Genomic DNA, 26,140 nt, shown 5'->3' on the forward strand with positions numbered 1-26,140 from the left:
CACAAGTGTCATTCACTTCATTCTATGCTAGGTACATGTAACATAGTGGCCTCCGTACTGACTGTAACTGAAAAGCAATGCCCACATTGTATAGCAGAAAAACCACTTTCTTTTTTTTTTAATGAAGCTAGTCTGCCCAACAGAATGAGTGGAGCAACACGTTTATATGACTGCGCAGTTTGCACAACTTGCACATACACTCACGACCAAACGAAGTGCCACATATATAAAGCACAAAGATGCACAAGAAATAGGATTTGACATGACACTGGCTCCACAAGTTATAGCTGTAATATAGAAAGACTATTTTGCAGAAGGCCATCACATGTCAAAAACCACTTCACCATGAAACATGACTGCGCTATTTGTGTGTGGCTTCTGCACTAATTAATTTATGGGGTTTAACGTGCCAAAACCACTTTCTGATTATGAGGCACGCCGTAGTAGAGGGCTCCGGAAATTTCGACCACCTGGGGTTCTTTAACGTGCGCCTAAATCTAAGTACACAGGTGTTTTCGCATCTCGCCCCAATCGAAATGCGGCCGCTGATGCCGGGATTTGATCCCGCGACCTCGTGCTCAGCAGCCCAACACCATAGCCACTGAGCAACCACGGCGGGTGCGGCTTCTGCACCTTTGCCTGCTAAGTACGAAATGCAGTATGGGCACAGAACAGGTTCTCAGGTGGCATTTAGGAGGCAGTACATAACAAAAAGGTTGAAGTTGTTAAGTATAGGATCCAGAAAAGAATGCATTTTCTTGTATCCATGGAACAAGCCTTTTATTATTTCACATGGCAGAAACAATGGCACAGCCCACCTGTACAATAAAATGTTAACACCAGTTCTACCTACATCTACGTGTTTTTCGTTGGAGACTATGCCAGACCACGCTTTTGCATCTCCTGTAAAAAAAAACAGAAAAAGAAAAAAAAAAGATGTCAATTGGTTATCATTACATGAAGTAAACAATATTGCGCATGTGGCAAGCACTTTAATTCTTTAATGTGAAAGAAAGAAAGAAAGGAAGGAAGAAAGGAAGAAAACATGGTTCTTCACACTGTTGGGCCTGAAGACTCGTGGTAAAGGTGTTATGGCACTATGTGGACAATGTGGCAATATCTGGCACATACTGGTGGCCTTGTTTACTTTAACAAGTACATTTATTATTGGTCTATGCTGCCCTCCTCTGTACACAAGCAGATGCAGCTACGTAAGTCTCATTTGAGATGAAAGTGACTGTTTTCAAAAAAAATATGCTGGTGAAAGCAAAGCTAATGTGCTTTGACATCTTTGTTTATAAAACTGTAATTCTCTGTGTGTACATTCCACATAAAAACAATTAATGAGAGCCCATATTTGAAAGACTAATGTGGGTATATATTTATGAGGTAGAAATGTGTATGCCATTGGGTAAGCTTATTCAACAGTGCACATCATTCCTTGATGGGCCAGTCCAGCAGGCAATGCAATGTGCTGATGCAGGATGAAGTGAAGGCTTTTTGTTACAGGTCATTACGATGAAGCGATTGATGGCAACTAAATAGCGAGTGCTAGTAAAAAAGTTAAGACTAACTTATTTGCAATTGCAGAAGTGTACTCTAGTGATATTGCTCAACTTAGTATTTGTTTTTATAGTGTTGCTTTAAAAACATAAGGGACCGACCAAAGCTTTGATATTTGTGTGGGGTGACCAGAATTATGCTTACCAGAGTTTGACAGTATGGATGTATTATATTTGGTCGAATGCACAGCTAAACAAAGTTTTTGGTACACGGAAGTCACCAAACATTTTTTCCTTGTGGTCAGGCTCAGTAGCTTAAAATTGTTCAGTGCAGAGCTCAAGCAAAGAACAACAGGCTGCACTTTTCAGTTCCATAATTCATGTATTGGCTAAAGGTGAACTGACATGTTTTGTAAACTTATGCAACCAGGAGCACTATGTGGAACACAGCAAAAATAAAACTTTGTCCTCTGGTGCAATAAAACATGACTGCTTTAGTTGGAATTCAAGATGGAATGTCAGCACACTGCTTTTTAAACATTTGAGTTTGTTTCCTGACATAATGATGGTGCAACAGCACAACAGAACATCTGTTAAGCAGGTAAAGTTAACTGTTAGGAATGAAGAATTATCATCTGCATATTTTTTTTGCATCAGTTTACAAGTGTAAACTTTTCGTTGTTTTTGTGCTTTCTGTGTAAGTGTGTTTGTGCTATGTGCTGGCTGCCATGTTCCAAGGCAATTAATTATGCATCATGGAGAAGCCATCTACGGTTTTGATGGGGCTTGTTCAGATACACAGCCAAGTACTGCTTACACGCAGGAAAAGAAAGATAGTGGCCTCGTTGGACAGTGCTATAAAATCAGCAAAACAAACAAATTGTGCACCACAGCCTGCAATAGTGCACAGAGCTCATTCAATGCAACTCCCAATGAAATCAGTGGCATGCAGCCAGCTTCACATACTTACAATGTCCAACGTTTTCATTTTCCAAGAATCTCTAAAGAAAGAGGTAAGGTGCCTTCTCAAGTGAGGGTGCATGGGCTAATGGACTCCTCAATTTGAAATCTAGACCAACTTCCTTTAACTCTTGAACAAACCCTTCTCAAAACCGGAATACCTTGAATCACGAATAATTGATACAATCTCAAAGATAACCCCAAACCATGATCCTTCCAGTTGCACATAGGAGTGCATCACAAAGTTAGAAAGTTACAGTACTGCAGCAATGTTTACAAGATTTGCATTAATTCTGTCTTCTTTCTTTAAAGGAAGAACAGCTGAAACCTCCCATGGTACGGGGGACCATCATCACCACTGCTACTGCTGCACATGGCATGTGAATGCGAAGTTTCTAGTATGATGCATCACATAACACCTAACTGGTGCTTGAAAGATATCACATTGAGGTAAATAAAGCACCATAAAAGCATTTTTTAATTACATGTAGAAATTATAGACCGAAGTGCATAGGTGACACCTCAGCACACAGAAATTTGCATTGGTTAAAAGGCTTCCACATCATCACCATCAGCAGCAGCAGCAGCAGCAGCTGCTGCTGCTGCTGCTGCTGCTGCTGATGTCGAAGCCCTTTAACCAATGCAAATTTCTGTGTGCTGAAGTGTCACCTATGCACAACAACAGCAGCAGCAGCAGCAGCAGCCAATTTCTGTAAATCATGAACTGTCAATGTTAGTGGTATAGGCGCACTGCCACTGCTCACGTTTTTAGCAAGAAACTAATGATGAGTGGTGCCATGAAAACGCATCACCTAGCATGCATTTTACAAATAACCACAAGGCACATGAAAACCTTTACATGTTCTTCCAGTGTTCTCATTTTTTTTTTTTTTGCCATAATCATAACTCCCATCTCGAGGCAAAGGGAGGAAAAAACAAGACCACAAGCAACCATATACAACTCTTGAATATTTATATGAACAACCCCACACAATTGAGGCCAAGCTGTACGGAGCACAGCTTAAACGCCTGGCTAAGCATCAGCTTACATGTCTCCGTGTCAGTTAGACTTCAAGGCTCTGGACTGACCCCCGTATTCAGAAATGCAACTTAAGTTGAAGCCCATGCTTGACTTGATCTATGTGACGCCTATCGGGAACGCGCTGAAGGAAACGCAGTGAGCGTCTTTGGGCACGTTAACGCCAGGCGTCATCTAAATCAAGTCAAGCACGGGCTTCGACTTAAGTTGCATTTCTGCATACGGGGGTGAGAGCCTCTGACAACCGAACCCCTTCATACAATATGAAGTTTTTCTCTCTTCTCTTGAAAAATCGGTACATGCCTCTCGCACGCACCTCACGAGGGAGTATGCCAAAGTGTTGCACAGATCTGTAGATGCCAGATATTAGATATGTGCCTGGGAGGTGGGGGGAAGCAAGGGAAAGTTATAATGTGGTCACTCCTTTTCCTTTCTTTCTTCTAACAACCTCAATTAATAGTTGCTTTTTCCACAATCAGATGGGCATGCTGATGAAGACATGGTGTGTGGTTGGGCCTTTATCAGTACAAAGAAAAGTTCTGGAAACAATTTTGCATGTTCAGTCATTACCCTTCACCACCACTCTCTCTAAGCACAAGCCATATTTTACTTATGCTTTAACCTCTTTAAAGTGATACTAAGTTTGCAGCAACTACAGTGTTTTCGTTTTTGATTTTGTTTTCTTTTTGACATACTTGTTCCAAACACACAAGCCCCTCAATAACATCTCGTACCTGAGTGTATAATGAATGCATTCTTCTGACAAAATACAATGTTTAAATCCAACTCTTTACACTATCATTCAATCCTTCCGATTCAAGCTTACCGTATTTACTCGAATCTAACGCACACCTTTTTTACGGTAAAACAGGTTTAAAAATTGCATGCGTGTTAGAATCGAGTACGACCCTAAATCCGCATTACCATATCGCCATCGGCATCCGAAAAATGGCTGCCTCGTATGCGCTTCTAACCTAGCTGCCGTAGCTTCCTCCATGTTCATACCTTCATGTTGTTGCGTTTTCTGCGTTTATTCAATCAGCATGGAAGCGCCAACTGTTAAGACACTCTGAGTCCACCATGATGCCGTATTTAAAAGGAAAGTTATCATGTGCGCGGAGACGGACGGAAATCGGGCCGCATTATGGGCGTTCGGAGTTCCCAAAACTTGCATGCAGGACAGGCGCAAACAGAAGAAGAATATTTTCACCAGCAAAGCAACAAGGAAGGGTTTTAGTGGACCGAAGCAGGGCCGCTTTGCCAAAATAGAAGAGCTGCTCATGGAATACGTGCAAGAGCAGTGAGCGGCACAGCGGCCTGTGACGACCGATTTGCTCAAAGTACAGGCGATGCAGTTAGCCCTACAGAAAAGGCTAATGCGGAGTGACTTCAAAGCGAGCAGGTGCTGCCTATCAAATTTTATGAAAAGAAAAGGCTTTTCTCTTCGAAGGTGGACAGGGATATGCCAAAAATTGCGTGAAGAATATGAAGAGAAATTGCACAGTTTTCAGCCATACGTTTTGTAGTTGTGCCATAGAAATGGCTACCACTTCAGACAGATTGGAAATGCCGATCAGATGCCGCTCTACTTTGACATGCCTGCCACCACAACCGTTGAAAAGAAGGGGGCGAAGCAAGTGCCCATGTCTTTCGGCCACGAAAAAACTAGTCGTTGCAATGCTTTGTTGCACTGTGGATGGGCACAAGCTGCCCCCATATCTTATCTTCAGACGGAAGATGCTCCCGAAAGGAATCGTGTTTCCGAGTGGCATGATTGTACACAGAAATCAAAATGACCACGGACTTGGTCGCTGACTGGATTGATAATGTTTGGCAGAAGAGACCCGGCGGCAGTTTGGGTCTGCGTGGGATGCTTGTGCTCAACGCATTCATGTGCCACCTTGACCAGCGCATTAAGGACAAGCTGGCTGCATGCAACACCGACCTTGTAGTGATACCCGGCGGCATGATATCGCAGCTCCAGCCACGCATCTTTGTTTGAACAAGCCAGTGAAAGATAAAATTTGGGCGCTCTACACCGAATGGCTTGTCAGTGGCTACCACAAATTCACGACCGCCAATAAAATGAAGCGTGCCTCACTGCAGGACTTCGCTGGATGGGTGAAAGATGCATGGTGCACAATCCCATTTGCCATGGTCAACAAGGCCTTTAAAAAGGGCGGGATTTCGAATGCCATGGATGGCACTGAGGATGAAATGCTTTGGTCTGTTGATAGCAATAAGGAGTTGTCTGACAGCGACGAGTGATATCTATTGCCCCATGCGACTCGTACCGGCGCAGTGAAAATCTTGGTGGCAAGGTGCACCGCTTCCATTTGTGTTTTATTCATCGCAACTTTTGTGTATTGGGAATAAATCTGTTTTTTCCAAATGAGAGAAAATAGTATTTCTATATGAAAGCACTAGGTGTGCAGTATTGTACTCTTCTTCTTTCTTTCTTTTTTTTTTTTGCCATGGAAAATGGGTGCACGTTACAATTGAGGTTATCATTTGTTTATTTTTTGGTGACGGAAAACGGGTGCATGTTACAATCAAGTAAATACGGTATATACTTTCCTACCTTTACGGTACAAGGATTCCAAGAAAATATGGCTGCTCTGTTGGACAAATGTAGTGCAGCGAGTTTTCTAAACCAGTGCTGTGTTTATAGTGAAAGCTGCTATGATGAAACCACACAGAATAGAAGCTATAACAGAGCTGAGTTCATTTTCTATGTAAGCATCTGCTTTTAATGACATACAGTCGCCGACCGTTTATTCGGACCTCACGGGGACTGCGAAAATGTCCGAATAAACAGGTGTCCGAAAAAGCAGATTAAGAAAAAAAAATGAAATCCTTTATTTCCACGCACTTATTTGGGCTTGGCAGTAGGCTTGGAAGAAAGCGTGAATGCGCCGTTGCACGCTGTTCCGTTTACGCGCAATCAGATAAGCCTGAATCTCGGAGAGGGTCGTACGGTCACTATTAGCGGCTGATAGCACAGTCACTGCTTGTACACGCTCCACTTGCGACGGCAGCGTAGCACATGGTGAGTAATCTTCCGACTCTGAGTCATCGTCCGGCGGTGCAGCAGAAACCTGACGAATGATCTTGCCGTCGTCGAGTTCTGCGCATGTCAATACAGCAGTGTCAGCACCTATGAAACTGTCAAATGAGACGGTGTCCGGAACCGCAATGCAACCACTGCGTAGGTCTCGGAAGAACATTTTCCGCGTCAGGTGGGGCGCACATCGGAAGGCGACTTAGGCCTCTCGGCACCCGCTAGCCGGCATTCCCCAGCGAAGTCTGTGCGAGCACTGTCGGCGCCATTAGACACTTGACGCGATGTTTCCGTACACCGCATTGGATCACCGAAACCTCGACACAGCGCACAAACGAAAAACGTGGCCTGCTCGCAGCGTCGTGCGCGAAGAAACAAATAAGCTGCTGGATTGTCTTGACATGGCTTACTAAGCTGAAACCGGAACTGCTGCAGAGCCACTCTAACCAGGCAGAAACGATGATGATGAGCGGGGATTTCCAGTAGCGCCACTTCGTGGGGCAGGGGCAGCAAGGAAGCTCTGTTCAAAACAAACATGGCGTTCAGCAAGTCGAACAATGTATGGAACCATGCACCGGTCAGAGTCGGTGCATGGTGCTCTCGACCGAGTTGGCTCAAGGAGTGTCCGAAAAATCAGACGAGAGGTTGCAAGGTGTCCGAACTTTCGGCAGTTGTTATACATTATGGTCTATGGGGAGAATGGCGGTGCCGCGAAGCTGACCGAATAATCGGGCATGTCCGAATTTTTGGAGTCCGGAAAATCGGTTGGCGACTGTACATAAGTTAATTATGGGCCCAACTAGCTTTCACTTCAGTGAGCCTCACACATACACTTATATCTGTAAACCTGCTTCATGTATAAGAAGAGCATGCACACCTGCAGCATGGCAGCCCCCATCTGGGCAGGTGATTTGGTGACGGTAACGCCGGCTGCCTTGAGGGCTTCTATTTTTTCCTTTGCACCTCCTTTGCCACCAGCTATGATGGCACCTGCATGCCCCATTCGCCGACCTGGTGGTGCTGTCAGGCCCGCAATGAAGGACACCACAGGCTTGGCATTTGTGCCCTGCACACAAATGTCGCAGCATATTAACTACATGTTCAAAGCACAGGAAGAAAATAAAGCTACTCATCTACACTACATTACTATGAAAAGTGGTAACACAAACACCACACATCTTCACAAAGATAATCAGTAAAACCTTGTTGTTTTGGATTTCACAGGACTGTAAAAAAATGTGACTTATCTGCATGTTGAATTATCAAACTGAGAAAACAAAAAAACAGATGTTTACTGCATCAACATGCCTTTATTCACTGAAGAAATCTATTACCTTCATTTCTATTTTGCATGAAACCCGCGCAGAAACTGCAATTTTTCTATATCTGGTGCAAACGATGTGGGCCGCAACCTCTGAGGAGGATTGTGCGACTTCTTTCACAATGTGGTACTATCAGAATGTGTGCAAGACATACGTTCTCATCTGGACAAAGGTGTTTGTCATTACTGTGTACATCTCCAATTATTTTATCACTCGTGTGATCAAGCCACAATGTTCAACACAAGTGGGCTGCATTCCAAGTGCCTTTAATTGCAATAGGCCAATGGCTTTTACAAGGTTTGTCACATTGCATGCCTTGCACTAAATAAAAATGCAAAGGCCTGCCGTATCCTCAACTGAAGAATTCATCGTTGAAACAGTCGTGGAAATACAGGGCCAATGAAGTGTCATGCATGGTGCACAACACAAAAAGTAAAAAAATAAAAAAACGAAACCCACAAAGCATTCCAGCAAGCTTCCTATTCTCGTATTATACCAGTGGTATGTACATTGTTACTGTGTTTCGGTTGCAAGTTAGCATTGCCATTTCTTTGCACATTGTGGCGCTCCACACCTACTGCATTCTAAGGTTTGTCCAAATCATCATCAGCCAAATACTTCCAAATTAACAGACACCTTATACCAGTAAACAATCCACACATTTGCCGGGACCAGGTGGCAGGTCATCCGATTTTCTAATTAAAGGGTGTTGAAGTAACAAGCTTTTACTGTATGTTCTAAATGAGCCGCTACCTGTGAAAATTCCAAAAAAATAAAAGAACAAGGCAGAGAAGAGCCTGCACATGTTACAATGGATCTAATATATACAACATAATTTCACATATAACAGACCATTTCTTCACTTAGTAGTAGTTTGATATGCATATCTTATTCATGTAACAATTTTTTCTTTTAATGAACATGCTGTTTAGGGGCATAAATAAATGATTTATTTTTCACAGGCTAGTTTATACAGTCGACTCTTGTTACAGCGGACCCTGATAATCTGACAAAAAACGTCCATATTATTCGTGAAGTCAGTAATATCTGAAACGCCTCACTTCCGGAACTTTTGTCGTGGTGTCTAACAACTTTATTGCAAAGAGTCAGTAACGAATGTCCAAAGTAAGAAACAAACAAAAAAAGTCGCAGTTTCGCCTGAAAGGCGAAGCATCGATTGCGATATCAAATTAAGCAAAATAAGCGCGGTAGCAGCAGCGAGCGAATTCACTTTCATGTTGTCTCTCGCTTCAATGATAACTAAACATCGAAAACACAGCTCATACAAAGCTACTGGCACTGGGCGCACTTTGTCCACATCGCTGATTGCTTTCAAGATACGGCGCCCGCACGGGCGAGCACTTTGCCTTGTCCACATTGCAGATCGCTTTCAATATACGACGGCCGCTCTGTACGCAGCAGGCACCAGAGTAGAACCCCCCCCTCTCTCTTGCCTCCACCCCCTTTGTGCCTTGTGCGTGAAAGAAGACGGCTCATTTTCCGCCCGGCCTTCCTCCCTCACGCACGCAATATTGAGCTGCGATCATCGGCTGACCCTCGCAAGTCTGTTGTCGGCCCGTGTGGACATGGCAAAAATACACTTTATATGGCCGATTTTGAAAAAAAAAATCACTAATTTCGTCCGCTGTAGCCGATAGTCTGTCGTAGCGTGGTCCGCTAAAAGCGAACTTCGTTGCATTGATAAAATAGGCAGAACAAACTAAGGCTGAAATATGGTCCGTTGTATCCGAAAGTCTGTTGTACGCAGGTCTGTTGTAACGAGCTTAGACTGTACAATGTCTATATCTTAAAGTGGCAAATTTGGTTTCATAGCTACAAAGGTATGTTTGACAGCTTTCTTTTACGGCAGTCCAGATATAGCAATGATCAGTTATAATGATTGGATTTTTCATTCTTCTTGATATTGTTATAAGTGGACTGCACTGTTTACAGGGTCTATCCCAAAACTTACAGGAATTTTTTTTATAAATCATTTATTCAATATCAGTTTACAATCTTTTCAGAACTTTTCAACGTATTCTCCCTCTGCTTCGATGCACCGTTGCCACCGCATCACCCAATCATTGAAGGCGCCCTGTAAGCCGTCAATGGGAACCTCCTTCAGTGAGGTCGTCACAGCTGGTTCTACCGCCTCCAGCATCCCATGCCAAGTTCCTTTCAGGGTTCTTTTGATCCTTGGGAACAAAAAGAAGTCCAGTGGTGCCAGATCGGGGCTGTACGGTGGCTGGGGCAGCGTTGCCACACCCATTTTGGTTATCAACTCAGAGACAATGAGCACGGTGTGGCTTGATGTGTTGTCATGGTGCAAGATCCAACTGTTGCGAATTTCTTTTAGGACGAGTCGAACCCTCTTGTGCAACCGTTTGAGCACTTCACAGTAAAACTCCTTGTTGACTGTTTGTCCCTGTGGCATGAATTCACTTTTTCTGTCACTTTTTCACAAATTCACACCATTTCTGTCAACAAACAGAATGAGAAATGGCTTGATTCACGATTTGTTCATCCTTGCTTTTTTTGGGCAAGGAGACTGTGTGGTGTGCCACTCGCTGCTCTGACGCTTTGATTCGGGATCGTACTCGAAAATCCACATCTTGTCCCCTGTGATGACTCTGTCCAAAAATTCTGGGATCCGTTTCATAGCATTCATGCAATTCCTGACACTTCAACAAACGCTCTTCCTTCATCTCACTCGTCAGGACTTTTGGCAGCATTTTCGTGCAGACTTTCCTCATTTCAAGATCCTCCGTTAAAATGCGATGAACAATTGTTTTAGGTATGCCACACTTCTCTGCGAACATTCGAACACTTAATCGCCGGTCCTTTGACGCACTTTTTGCACCGAGACGTTGGTTTGCGATGTCAACAGGCGTCCCGAGCGGTCGTCGTTGTTGACGGATTCCCGACCTTTCCGGAACCTCTCGTGCTACATGAAAGTTTGGCTTTGTTTCGTCGCGTCGTCACCGTAGGCTTTCCGAAGCATTTCAAACGTCTCCGCCCCGTTTTTACCCAGTTTCACACAAAACTTGATGGCATAACGCTGCTCCAAAAACTGGTTCATTTTTTTTTTCTCGGTGAGGGTGCAGTATATACCTGTAAGCAGAGCGTGACCTGCCTCAACAACTACCCGCAGGAAATTGAGACCAGTCTCGTTTCGAAGCTTAGATCCCCCACTAACTTCTCCGTCCGAAGCCCCATCCCACCAGGCGGCATTGCCGGCTACAAAAATAATTCTGGGAAGTTTTGGGACAGACCCTGTATGCAAAGTTCTGCCATTACACAACATACTACAGCCCTAATTTAGGACAGAGCAAACTTCAGTATAACGGACCTTTCTTGTTGGATTACTATTAAAGTGCCTTGTAATGAGCATTGACTGTATTGCGAAAAAAGAAGAAAGCAAATTGGAGTTATCGGTGCAAGACAATGAAAAAAATTGCACATATCCAATGCACATTTTGGAATCTATGTGAAATGAAGCATTCATGAAGTGCTTAATTAAATGCTATAAATTTGGCCATTTCATTCCTGCGTGTTTCGTGTAAAGGAAACTGGCGTGCTCATGTGCTATCACACAACCGTGCTAGACAATTGTGACAACTCTAATATTGGTGTGTATTTCTTCATTTCTTCTCATTTATTTTAAATGTACCAGCTGCTTCTTGGCCAATCCCCCACTGTAAGCATTTGTGACAGTATGGAAATCTTCATCATGAATACATAGCAATCATCTCAAAGAACTAGTTGGTGTTGAAACGATGGAAGTATGTATACATATGATTGTGGCATAATGGTTAGAGTATTGGGCTGTGCTGGGGGGCCGAGGTTCGATCCCAGAATTGAGCACGTAATTAAATTTTCTTTAAGTGTGAGCTATTCGGTGAGACAGCAGCAGCACCCAGCCAGCCAGAATCAGGACAATGCGGGAGCGTTCGCTGCTTAAAAATTGCACATATCCAATGCACATTTTGGAATCTATGTGAAATGAAGCATTCATGAAGTGCATGAAGTTAAAGCAAACAAAACTTTGCTTTAAAATATTCTACACCTCCAACATTTTACAATCGAATGTCATTGGATATATTTGGTAAAATGATAAATCACTACTCACCGAATTGTGCTTTTCAAGATATTCAGCAGCACTTTCCTCGGCATTCCCACCAATTTCTCCTATGAGTATAATACCTATAATTCAAAAGACAAGAGGAGACAAAAGTACTTTAATGATTATTGCACACAGCCCTGTACAGACATGACTATATTTCACATAAAACACTTTTCAAATGACCAGCATAATAACACAATGGCATTCAAAAAAAAAAAAATCTTGCATCTGAAAATCTTTAATAAGACGTGAGTGCCAACCTTTGTGCTGTTCAGTACATCTGACAGCATGGAAGAGTGACACAAAGTACATTTAAGTGATTGTATCACCTCCTATTCTCCTTCCCGCCACTGTAATTTCACAGCTTCCTTCCAAGTTTTTTAAAGCAACTATTGCCTCGCGAGTTGTACACGATGGCAAGACAAAGGTTGAAGAAAAACAGGAAGTCGATGAAGGTGTGAACAACTCACACAAAAGCACTGCAGAGAAAGCGAACATAAGATAAGTTGAACTGAAAGTCGCAAAGCAGCATGAGCTTTTTCATCCTACGAGGGTCACACCATGCATGCACAACAGTGGAAACAAGTCCCAAGTGATCACGGCTGTACATGTGCAGCGGTAACTGAATGCACTTTTCTCTACGAAGGTGCTGCAACCTTCCGTGGCTTCTAGAAAAAATTTTTAGTGTGCTGCCGCTCCTCAGCTTTTTCCCAAACTAATATTTTACTTTGCTCTATGGTGGCTGCCATTGCAGTTATTCCTGTTTCACCTATTTTACTGCTGCATGCTTACACCTGCGCTTGTGCACTTTAATTTCAACATTCTTGTGCGCATTGTTCTTAGTTACGGCCGTCGGGATAACTGATTTCTATCTTGTTTCTCATAACTGTAAGTGTTAACATGAAATGCCCACCTGCGTGGATCTCCCGTAGGCCTTTTAACAATTACTTTATTTAGAAGCAGGAGCTCACAAACAGGCGGCACTGCCGCGTCTGCTTTCAATATGCAAGAACTGATGGAATCTTGTCTATCAATCTAACAACTGATTACTGCAAGTTTCACACTGGCTTCACTTTTCTGACCAGTGAGCACAACTGAGTTTGCTTGCAGGCTCTCGTACGGCATGCCTCACTTTCACTATAATCATGGGGCCATATTTTTTAATGATCCACTTCATTTTCCAGTCTTCTGGCCTTGTTCATTGGTTTGGACGAGGCTCAGAGACAGCTGCGCTGCCGTCTATGCTGGGATCGGTGCACACCCTTGCCATGACATGTGATGAAAGAGGAAAATGCGATAGAACATCTTAAAATACAGGCCCTAGTTCTGTAACACCTATTTAAAACATAAATTTGCATGAATTTTATTACATTTGTAAAGAAATGGGTTATACTAGTTTATCCATGTACAGGGCCGTCCACTGTCAGTTACAACACGGCGCAGCGTGGACACGCTCCGCAAAGCGCCAGCGCACATGGTGTGGCCACACATTGAAGATAAGCAGCGCAGGCACACAGAAGGTTGGAGGTGGGGCTTTGTTCCGTCTGCTAAAGCGTGGGAGTGCTCCATGCTTTAGCAGATGACAAGAACTATAAACTGCACACATTAAACAAGACTTTATGGCTTTATTGTAATTTAAAAAAATTGTTTGCTTGTTTTGTTTTGGCGTTCACGTGGTTGCACTGGCAACCATGTGAATGGTTGCCAGTGCAACCTTCAGCCTGATACACGGGCTGATTTTTTACCCTTCCAAGATGAACAATCACATCCAATACAGTGTGGTCTATCAGATTATTGAGGAAATGTCCTTTTACCATGCGCTCAACTGCATGCGAAGGTTCGCATTATGAAATGGAGCGCTATAGATGCTTTCTGGCATTGGTGTCCAGCTGCCTTTTTTCCAGCTGCGACAATATAGCAAGCTCTCCCACAGCGTTACGGCGGAGTTTCGTTACCAGAAAAGCATTGAAGGACTCTGGTTCTACCCATTCTCTGCCTCCTCTGCCCCTCCTCTCTGCCATTCTATCTAGCTTCCCTCTGGACTTGCACATTAGCAGAAAGCGCTGCAATTTCTGCAGCGCTTTTGCAGGGGATCATGGATAATTACAGCTGTCAAGAGGCTAAAGTGGCGATGCCCAGGGAGCTCCAGAGGGCATTGTGTACATTCAACGTGGTGCAAGGGTTCAAACGAGTTTCTCACGTCTCCTCTCTGCCCCGCTCCTTCTATATATATATACACGTGCGTTCACCAAGGCATGGTTCATGAAGCACTGAAGGTTGTCGCACGCAACTAATGATTAAACACACCATTTGAAGACAGTAAGTCACCACTCACCCTTTGTGTCTGGGTCTTTTAAGAAGATTTCGATGCAGTCAATGAAGTTGGTCCCATTAAAGGGGTCTCCACCAATGCCAACACACAGTGACTGGCCAAGGCCCACTTGTGTTGTCTGATGCACCGCCTCATAAGTCAAAGTGCCCGATCTTGACACAATGCCAATCTTGCCCTTCTGGTGAATGTGGCCAGGCATGATGCCAATCTTGCACTCCTCAGGCTGAAACACCACCAACGTCATGTGCTAACCAGATCCAAACAACTGAAGTTTTTCTTATGAGCAGTGGAAATGGTCTTATCACAAATGTCACTTATTAAAAAGAAGACTGACATTTTAGAATATATTGTTCGCAATTAAAAACTCAATAATGCATATGGGGCACATATAATGTGCTACAGTCTTAAAACAGCTGCACCCTTTGGGGTGTATATTTGTCCCACAACAATAATCGTCACCTGTCTTGCTTGCATTTCCTTCCTTAAAAACGCTGCACCCGCTACTTTCCTGTCGATAATGCTACGTCACACTCATAATGTGCATTCCATTAGTGACTTGGAAGTACCAAGCTCTCAGTGTTAAAGAAAGGAAACATGGGCAAGACAAATGACAATTATTGTTGTGGGACAAGATACGCCACAAAGGGTGCAAACTTTTTTAAGCATGTGCTTTTGCACAGGGCTCAAGAACACATGTGACTTTTAGATTTAGTCAATTGTTTGTTTGTTCGCTTATTTAAAGGCTCCAAATGCAGCCTGATTGTTAAGTTGCTGTTCCTATCCCTGTTTACCATAGCCAATGAACAAGCCATGAAGGAAATTAAATTCTGGGGTTTCACGTGCCAAAACCATGATCTCATCATGAGGCATGACCTGAACATGCCACAGTGTGGCCTGCCATAAGCTATGTGCTCTGCAGGTGGCTTAGAAACTGCCATGAGACCAAGATCCCTGGCCTATGCCATCAGTAAGACAACTGTTTACAGCCAGCCAGCTAGCCATTGGTAGCAAAAGTGTCCATTGGTTGGGCTTCACATTATTTAAGAACAAGCATAAGACACTATAGTTCCTTTGTGTGATGTACGCTTCTTCACCAGAGTTCTTGGGCACAAAGGGCATTATTCAAGGCAAAAATATTGCCAGATTAAGCTTGTAATGAGGCAGAAAGAACACCATAAGTCTCCTGTGAAGGCGCTAGAAGCATTAGATATAATGGCCTAAAGCATAGAATTCTACTCCACCTAAGTTACTTCAACTCCAACAAGAGTAAAAATTTTGCGTGTAATCTTACCTTTATGATGCCGGGGCAGTTTGGCCCAACAAGGCGTGTCTTGCTCTGTTGAACAAGCTGGTTCTTGACACGCACCATGTCTTGCTGCGGGATTCCCTCAGTGATGCAAACCACCAATGGAATTTCAGCTTCCATGGCCTCCAAGATGGCCTTGGCAGCGCCGGGGGCAGGTACGTAGATGACACTTGCATCAGCCCCTGTTTCTGCCTGAGCCTGTGAGTGAATTATGCAATACCAATCAAAATACAGCTCAAAAGATTTCACAGTAATCCAGTAAACAGAATCAGGCTACAGTAAACAAACACATAATGTTTCTGGTACAATCTAAACTTGGCATTTAATATAGATTGTTATATTGTAATTATGGCAAATTACAGCTACCCTTTTATGCACCTTACGAGTTGTATGATTTGACCTTTAAGGAGTGACAGCGGTTTGCCGAAAGATTATAAAAAAATTGATTTTTGCATCAACATCTATTAATTCTCTTTATCTGACAAGTTTGTTACCTTGCATGTTGATCTTTCAGCCATGATGGCAATCTTAGAACATATAGGGCAGGTGATTTTTTGCCTGCGTCGATTGCTAAAATGGCACATATTTGCTTGACACAGTGTTCGCATCCTGTAGCTTCGTATGCTGCAGTCTTGACCCATGCTTCTGGATCCTACTAAAGCTTTGTGTGTGTGTGTGTTATTTCTGAACAATCTTGATTAGATGTGACATTTGTTTGTTTTCTTCATTTTCCCAAAATATTTTACGAATTTCAAAACGAAGAAGCTCCAACCAAAAGTTATTCGACTTTTAAGTACCTAACATTTCAAAACCCGACCGGCTCCTTCTTCATGGGTGAGATGGCGTGAGGCATAGCAGCTCATACACATATCTTAATGCTCTGACAGGCACACGGACACTTTTAGTGGTCCTTCATCTGCTGAATGGTTACCTTTGATCCTACTAAGTTTGCATATTCAGCAACTTTGTTACTGTGATATCTCAGTACACCTATTGCGGGTGGACGAATAATTCTTTTTGCAGCACGAAACTAGATGTTTAGAGCACACAATGTTGGAAACAGATGTTAAACATTTTTGTCTTATTAAAGTTTCTAAAATTTGTCTTTTGTTTACCACAGCAGAACTATATTCAACACACTGGACTTCAGTGTGCTATAACATAAGAAATCCTGACCTAATCATAAAAGTGCTGCTAACATTGTGTGCCATATGCTTTCTAGCATTTATTCACGTGCCATTTGTATATTCTTGTGCAGTAGTTATTAGTCAATTGTTCCCAAAACAAAATGCATTAAAAAATTGTATCATGAAGTAATGAACTTACACAAAAAGTAATTGTATCTTTAGAATCAGAACAAGAAACTAAACAAACCTGCCAAGTTTTATCAGATTTGGTCAAAAAATAAAAAAATATATCTTTCAAATCCCTGTCACCCCTTAAACTGATGTTTTTTCTCAAAGGAAGAAATATTCACTGATGTTGAAAGCCGAGTTAGTTGGTACTGGTATTATGAAACATGGTTGCAGCACTAGGGAAGACACAAACATGAGCTGCACAGCACAGTTGCTCGATGACATTCACTGGCTTTACTAACAGACTAATGCTTATACCCGCCGTGGTTGCTCAGTGGCTATGGTGTTGGGCTGCTGAGCGCGAGGTCGTGGGATTGAATTCCGGCCACGACGGTCGCATTTCGATGGAGGCGAAATGCGAAAACACCCGTGCACTTAGATTTAGGTGCATGTTAAGGAACCCCAAGTGGTCGAAATTTCCGGAGTCTCCCACTACGATGCACCTCACAATCAGAAAGTGGTTTTGGCACGTAAAACCCCATAATATTTTTTTTTTAGACCAATGCATACACGCATGAAAGACACACTGACACGAAAATTTGACAACGGACGTTATATCTTCTAAATCGTCCATCATGCATTCTCTTGGCCAAGTAATCAATTTCTTTACTCAAGATCCCAATAGATGTGCTAATGCAGTTAGGCTTCTTGTGCACAGAAGTTTGATGGTACATGTGTACTGGGTGTGTTTAAGGCTGAAAAGTTAATTTATATGACAGGAATTTTGCATACAAGTCAAGAGCTGCATTAACACACCTTTTTTTGGCAAGTAAAAGATAGTTTACTTTACATTACATGTACACTTAAACTTACTATTACATGTACACTTAAATTTTGATGGACCAAAGTGTGTCTTTCATGAACGTAAGCATTGGCGTAGTAAAAGCCAGTTATGTCCAGTGCCTGTCCCGTGCAACTCTTGTTTAGGTCTCTGTCTTCCTTAGTGCAGTAACCATGTTTCATGACAATACTCACATTTGTACCCCAGTAGGCAGCTGCCATAGACTGACACCATATAATCAAGCAGATGTGCCTACGACGTGTCCCAAAAGTTCATGAGTGAATCAGCAAAAAGTGGAAGACGGTGTAGCGGCACCACTCTCTCAACTTGAAAGGACCCGGTTGACCTCTACTAGAGCCGGACTGCTGTATGACAAGTCGGAATTTTATATGTGCACTTTTAATGCAACCTATCTTTAGTCTATAGAAATGGAGATTGACGAACAGACGGAACAAAGGATTGGAATATCAAATTTCTTGTAAAGTTGGGCAAGAATGGTGCAGAAATTTATCAAACATCAAAAAAGGCCCATGGAAAGGATGCCCTAAAGGAAAGAAATGGTTTCAAGTGGGTTCAGCGTTTTCGGAATGCCGTGAAGATAGCAAGGACAACACAAGATCAGGACGCTCCTTCACCTCGTGCTAAAATGAGAACATTGATCACACGCATTCTGTTGTGCTCAATGACTGCTGAATGACTGTTAGAATGATCGAAGAAGCACTTGGTTTGGGAAAGCCATCTGTTCACTGGATTATGACTTAGAATTTGGAAATTAATGTTTACACCAAGATAGTGGCAAAACTGCAGACTCCTGACAAAAGTTGCAACTAAGAGAATGTTGCATTTATTAGTAAACTCTGGATAGTGTGTAAGTTTTTAGGATGCAATTCCCATCACTGTGCTAGAACACCCTCCCTATTTGCCAGATTTGGCTCCCCGCAACTTTTTTTTTGTTCCCCAAGTGCAAAGTGCTGCTCCAGGGTTGGCATTTCAAGGATATGACGACAATTCAAAAGGAAATGACATTGCTGCTGAGGCGCTCAACAGAAAAGGACTTCCAAGCGTGCTTCCAGCAATGGAAGAAGAGTTGGAACCATTGCATTGTGTCTAATAGCAAGTACTCTGAATGTGACCGCATTGATGTATCTGAAAGACTGTGAAATCGACTTTTCTTTAATGTACTGCTTGCATTTTTGGCACAGACCACTTACACCTAACAGCATATAGTGCAAAGTGGAGTTGGCTTTGAGCTACCCATAATGCCACTAAATACAGTATGATTTTGGACTGCCATTTGACATAAAAGCTTCTAAGAATCTCAACATGCACATCAAATTAGTGTACACATGAATGCAATCAATGTATCCCACGCAGTAGAAAAGATGACTGGAAAATAGCAGCAGGGCTTTCCAATTTTCAGGCCTGTGAAGATATTTCAGAATTCGAGTACAAGTTCAGTATTTAATACTTTATTTGAGAATTATTCTGCGTTTTCACTGCTATTTCAGTCTCCATGGAACAAAACCTGGCATAATTTGTTACTGTCTACTATCCAATGCAGGCAAGAGTATCTGCTTTAATGTCACCCAGAAAATACTCGTCTATTATCGGAACTTTGTTAAAAGTGGGGGAGTATATTTTGCTGCAAGAAGCGTCCCTGCTGTAAACAGCAAGTGCCTGTTCCCATACCACCAGGAGGTGAGCATGACTGCCAACATACACACTCTCTCCCTGTGCCTCAAGCAGCATCCACGAGCGACATTCCTTCCCTGCCTTCTCTCATACTGCAGCCGAGGGGTCGCACCGAGTTCACGCGACGAGTACAATCATCATCATCAGCCTGGTTACGCCCACTGACGGGTACCAGCTTGCTTTCTTTTCCTCGTACTTTTCTTAGCCGAACAGCGCATTTCCGGTGGCGGCGTTGCGTGTTCCACATTGGATGTAACGTGTCATGACGAGCGGCATTGCTAGGAATGCAATTTAGGCCATGGTGTTTGTGTGTGTTACCTGAACTCTCTTGATTGCAGTGCTTCCTTGAGAGGGAGGGTGTGCACCGTCGTTTGGTTTGAAATTTCAGCTGTTTTCATGGCATGCAGCGCTGTAATACTTTGGAGACACAATCAATAGCATGCTTGTATGCGCTGCGCTTTTACTGCCTTTTGTCCCTACACTCTGTCCTTCTTTGGCTTAAAGAAATAAACAAAGGCACAGTATTCAACTCAGTATGGAAAGCTTGCATCTTCTGATTGTTCACGTTTGGCCTAATAATATAACTATTCCCATACCCTTTCCTAATTAAGTATTGGTTCCTATGCTTGTTGGTCATCATCACTTGCACTAATGCTGGATGCAATACAGAACACAATACAACTATGGTATGTGCTGCTTCTTGCTTGCGAATCTGTGCTGCACATATTCCTACCACTTACCTCTTTGACACTGTTGAAGACTGGGAGGCCCAAATGAGTCTGGCCACCTTTACCAGGGGACACTCCAGCAACGAGCCGAGTGCCATACTCTAGTGCCTGTTTACTGTGGAATGTACCCTGTGAAATTAACAATACACAAGAAAGGCAGCAGGAAGTCAGTATACCAAGTCCATTCTCTTTTTACAGTAGCATTATACAAGTCTTCATAAAAGAAAGAAAAAGCAAACTACCGTTATATAGCTGTTCAGAAACTAAATTAAATGCCTGCGCAACAAAACAGGATGACTTATAAGCAGAACAAGCTGCACTTGAAGTCAAAACTATTTTTGCTCAATCTGTACCACACTCACACTACGGCAGTGACAAACTCATTGCCAACAATATAAATTTTGCAGTCTTTTCGTTGATTTCTGCTCCTCACCTGTAGGGAAATAAAACTTTATAAAGATGGCAGGTTGAATTTGCTGTTTGTTTATGAATATCACAATTAAAAAATGGCCTATCCTTATCCAATCACCGCCAAAATATGAAACTCTTGCAGATGCTTCGGGAATTGAATCGTGGCACTGCGATCTGTCTTTAGATTTTTACTTGTCTGTCCAGAGACCCAAACTTCAGCTCTTGGTAAAAATGGTGTGCTTGCCACTTCTCAAGTGGAACCTATGGATCTGACTACACTCATGAATTTTCTTGACTACAAAGTGAAGGCTACAAACTGAAGTGCATGTGTGGAACCACTGCTGGAGACAGTCCCGCAATTTCGTTCACATTTTATGATGGAGAAAATAAATGAGGTGAACGAAACGACACCAGCAGGTGTGTCCTTTTGCCTGCTCTGCTCTGTCCAGGTGCGCATATGATGTCACATTGTAGCCAATGGGAATTTAGATGCCATTTTGCTGCAACACAGGCCAACTTTTTCACTCAACGGGCCATTTAATGCTTTTGCATCAAAATGAAAACCAGTGCCACATACACCAGAGACCAATACTGTCCATAAAGTGAGTCATCTGTAATAGTAAATTTTAATGGGAAAACAGACAACATTTACTGAGAAAAAATGGTGGTTTCAGTGCATGGCACTGATGCACTGGAAAGAAATTTGATATAATCTGAGCAACTTGAAGACCATTATGCTTGTCACCACTATATTAACAAAACTGCAATGCAGTTAGAAGCACCGAGTGGATAATGAGGACTATGATGGCAAGCTTCATGTTAATGGAATTCTCAGCAACATAGCTTTGACTCAAAGTGAGACCAACAGAAAAGCAGTGAGAGCTACAGCGTGTTGACAAAGCTAGCATGTAAGAGAAAAAGCTGCTGTGTCTTCACTGGCTTCTGCACATGAGGTGCCAGTAGACCAGATTAAGAATCTAGAAGGTCCGGTTTTTGTCTTAGTATGTACACGTGAAAGAACACATGAGTATCTAAGCTACCATGCAACTGCCACGATGGAAGAGACACTGGCCAGAGCCATTGTGGTGAAGGCGACACACCGCCTGCATTTTGCCACCAGTAGGCGAGGGGCTTTTGGTTTATTTCTTTCAGAGGAGCACTTGTTCACAATGATTCTGTCTATATTGATGAGAAAAACGACACCAGCTTCTAAAGGCCTTACAACATGTTTCTGCCCTGTCCACTGTCCACACAACAAGCTTCCATATTAACAAGGAGCAAATTTATTGGAAAAGTTTAGTGCCCACAAAAATTATCTATATTTTGAGGCATTGATATTAAGAGGAAGCTTTAGCTCGGGCTCAACTTCAATGCAACCTATTCAAATACATGTAAAATGCAGAAATGCTTTCATGAGATAACTCTGCCAATTTTGGTGAAATTTGTTGCATTTGAGAGACACAGTTAAATTCTAGCGACTGTTGGAAGCGAAATTTTAATTTAGATCCTGAATTTTTTAAAAGGAATCCTCAACAGTTTGTACGTTTCAAAAAATAGAAGGAACAAGTTTACAAACTTGCAGCTCTGTACCAAGAACAGATATCTTAGTTCTGCAAACAGCATCCGTGAGAGCATCCAAAGCAGACAAATTTGATACATGAATTTATATCTTACATGAATTTGCCACAATGTTTATAAGAGTTTTGCAAATGTCCTACTCATGTATTATTGGTATATGTGAGGGCCATGTATAAATGCATTAATTTTGTCTTCGTTAGACATATTATTAGATACAGTTAACAGAATTGTGATATCATTTTTCATTGCTGTAAACTAGATAGTATATTTATTGAACATTTGGGATATTCATCAATCGTTATTAAAAAATTTATGACTTAGATCGAAAAATTTGCTGCCAACTATCACTAGATTTTACCTTTTTCTTTTAAATGCAACAAACCTCATCAAATTTGATGCAGTGGTTGCAGAGAAAAATCATTTCTCCTTTCCAATGTATTTAGATGGGAGCCTTGAGCTATAGCTTCATCTTAATGAATCCCATTAACAAGGCAAAACTATATTTCAGAGGTAACAGCAAGCAATACGCTCATGCAACATAGCTCATGCTGCCTATCCTTGTAAAACTGATGTTGCTGATGTGCAATGCAGCACAGGATGAAGAAACAAACAGTGTAGCAAAAGAGAAAGAGGAAGGAAAAGTAAAAGACAAAGTAGGGCACAATGAACAAATAGAAGCATGCGGTTGCCATTGGGATGGCCCAGCTAGAAAGATTCATGGTAGTGTTTGAAGATAAATTAGTGGCAATCAACCAGCAGAAGTGGCTCTTTACTGTTACAAATTCCCGTCACTGCAAAGTGGGATAGAGATTTCATTATTTCGTTTTGTTTGTCCCTGGATATCCCATGACCTTGGAGAGGCATAGTCATGGACACTACATGTGGCAGTGCAATCCGTACAAGTCAGCTTAGGAGACAAGTTTTTCTTTCAGTCCCCCGATGACAATAGTCAAGAGGAGAGGAAAATGTGTTAGAATACCTCTCAACAACAACCTACGAGCATAAAGTTAAGCTTAACATTCGTAAGCACTCGCCATAATCAACCACAGGTATGCACATAAGAGATTTGTTTGTGAAGAGTGATATGATCTGTTACCTGCTCAGCTCCACATATGAAGCACACAAACACGCCACTACTTTGCAATTACGAGCAATATCTAAATGGTAGTTATGTCCCCGAGTCTGGAAGTCTGAGCCAGTACAGATTTCAAAATCAACCTACAATGTGCTCTGACTTTTCCACATCAGCCACGCATTAATGCAAGCAATACCTGTAAAAATTGCTGCTGGAAGGCTGTTAACTTCAGCAGCTGTGAAAATTTGTGTTTGTACACCTTTGTGCACTAAGGGAATTACTCCACCACAGGAGTGCAATGGCGTTATTGGGTTTACATGTTGCACATTGCAGGAACGCAAAGCACAGAGGTATATTAAATACAATTCACTCATGCATGTATGTGCCCACACACAAGCACAAGCGAAGTGTCATAAAGTTAGAATGCAGATGGGTGTTTTAAGCATCTCACAATTTTCTTCACCATGCAGGGATAGATGTGTGCCCATTAGGACAAGCTTACCTGTTTGCCAGTAAACCCTTGACATATAACCTTAGTATCTTTGTTGATTTTTAAGGCATTCCGTGTATTTGTATAGCAAGTTCGAACACCTAAGGGGAAGGCTGCAACAGAGAGAAAGCCTATTAGTACCAGCATTTGCAGCAGGACCAAACTAAGAGCTTGGCAAGTAACCTGCGAAGGAGCTTACGGATGACAATAATCCAATCACAGAAGGCGTTTTTTATTTTGCTTTTTTTTTCGCTGGCAAATACGGTTGCACACACACACGCAAGAAGGCAAACTAGGTGCTTGGAAGGCAGTACTGGGAATCGACAGTACATTTAAATGTTCTTTTTATGACAAGGCAATGTTCGTCAGAAGCGAAGTCTCACGTAACGTGGTGACAAAGATAACACGGCCCGTGTCTTTATGGCAGCATCTGTCCTGCCTCTTGACCTCCTAGCAGTAATGAGGTCACAATGCCGACTTTTCAACAAAGTTAACGCAGAAAACATGCGTAAATACACTGTGACATTTATCGACTGCTCAAGTCATTGCAATTGACTTCCTGAAATCGGACCAACCGGACGCACGGCAATTGGCGTACGTTTTAATCAGAGGATGTTAATTCGGCATCTAGTGACAATTACAAGTACTTTTTATTAGTCCCATCGACGTTTCACACATGTACGAGCGAAGCCGTGTAACAGTCTCGATTTATCTTGCGGTAATAAACGCGCTCTGTTTCGCTTTGCAACTGCGGCAAGATCTACTTCACGGATGCAGAGAGGTCAAATGCGTCGTTGCTTGCGCTAATGTGATCGATACGAAAACGTGAACGGCTAAAGCATGGTGCCTCAACTAGTAACACCACGGTAACGTAGCGGCTAAACACATCTGAGGGTGAAACACTGGTAACAGTCACATATATTACAGTACGGTAGTACTATCACAAACTGTCTTTGCCCTGAGCGTCCGGTCATCGGGCTTCCACGTGTTAACGTTGCGTACTTTTCTCCTCCAACACAAGTCTTTTTGCATTGCCAGTATGTCTCACGGGTATTTTTTTTGTCCCCCAAAGGCAATTAAAAACTACATAATTATCCAAATCAGTGAGCACAGCTCACCACACCACAAATGTGTGCGTAATCCCTTGTGTCTCGCTAAGAAAAAGAACTCAAACTCGGGCAGCTACACAATGCAGTGTGAATAAAATCCGAGTTTCTCCGCGGAGCAGGGCGACGGAATGAGGAACCATGCATAATAACTTACTTGCAGACGCCCTGGAGACAAACCTGCAGCATGCCATGACTACCTTCGTCCCGGAGAGGCCTGCCCATAGTGGCCAGATCGGCCAGATCGCAAAGGCTGGAGGGTGGCCAAAGGAGAAAGTCCGGATGAACGGGACAAAAGCGCTCCAAAGTACACATGCGAACGTGCGCGCTCGAGGCGGGACCGTGAAAATAGACATATTCCCGCCAAAATTCAAATATGTGAACGATGAAAAGCGCGAAATCAATTTGTATGGTCCGGTAGATGAAAACGTCAAGTTGGGCAAGTTATTCGTATATACACGTATATATAGGTGTAACGTTAAGGGATAAGAAAAGAGCAGATTGGGTGAGCGAACAAACGCGAGTTATTCACACCTTAGTTGAAATCAAGAAAAAGAAATGGGCAGGACATGTAATGAGGAGAGAAGATAACCGATGGTCATTAAGGGTTACGGACTGGATTCCAAGGGAAGGGAAGCGTAGCAGGGGGCGGCAGAAAGTTAGGTGGGCGGATGAGATTAAGAAGTTTGCAGGGACAACATGGCCACAATTAGTACATGACCGGGGTAGTTGGAGAAGTATGGCAGAGGCCTTTGCCCTGCAGTGGGCGTACCCAAGCTGATGATGATGATGAAACACGTACACTAAAAAAATAGTTGCACCCTTGGGGTGTATATTTGCCACACAGCGATAATCGTCATCTGTCTTGTCCGCATTTCCTTTCTTTAACGCGGCGAGCCCGGTACTTTCCAATAACGAACGGCATGCGCGTTATCAGCATGACATAGCATTCCCGACAGGAAAGTAACGAGCGCAGCGTTTTTAAGAAAGGAAATGCGGGCAATACAGATGATGATTATCGTTGTGTGGCAAATATACACCCAAAAGGGTGTAAACGTCTCACTACAAAGTGTGTAAACTTTTCCTTTGAGAGTGTACACATACACTTTTGAGTGTATATTTGCCACACAACTATAATCGTCATCCGTCTTGCCCGTATTTCCTTTCTTGAAAACGCTGCGCTCGAGTCTCACTCTATAGTACACTCTATACACTCTACACTCTTAAAACGGTTGCACCCTTTGGGGTGTATATTTGTCCCACAACAATAATCGTCATC

At 42.7% G+C, this 26,140-nt stretch overlaps 1 protein-coding gene across 2 annotated transcripts; it reads right to left on the reverse strand.

Moving 5' to 3' along the window:
* Window positions 1-753: 753 nt before the first annotated feature.
* Window positions 754-25,178, reverse strand: Scsalpha1 (Succinyl-coenzyme A synthetase alpha subunit 1). Of its 2 annotated transcripts, XM_070531196.1 has the most exons (9): window positions 25,019-25,178; window positions 23,768-23,868; window positions 20,214-20,330; window positions 15,631-15,843; window positions 14,343-14,562; window positions 12,014-12,087; window positions 7,440-7,628; window positions 2,473-2,503; window positions 754-903 (listed from the first exon to the last, which is right to left on the reverse strand). In XM_070531196.1, coding segments are annotated over exons 1-9 (984 nt in total). In that variant the 5' UTR covers window positions 25,056-25,178; the 3' UTR covers window positions 754-901. The 2 variants fall into 2 exon arrangements, with proteins under 2 accessions (XP_070387297.1, XP_070387298.1); XM_070531197.1 differs by lacking the exon at window positions 2,473-2,503 and having other exon boundaries at window positions 25,019-25,177.
* Between the last annotated feature and the right edge of the window lie 962 nt (window positions 25,179-26,140).

Source organism: Dermacentor albipictus, chromosome 1 (genome assembly GCF_038994185.2).
Source record: "Dermacentor albipictus isolate Rhodes 1998 colony chromosome 1, USDA_Dalb.pri_finalv2, whole genome shotgun sequence".
In the NCBI taxonomy this organism is placed as follows: Eukaryota; Metazoa; Arthropoda; class Arachnida; order Ixodida; family Ixodidae; genus Dermacentor; species Dermacentor albipictus.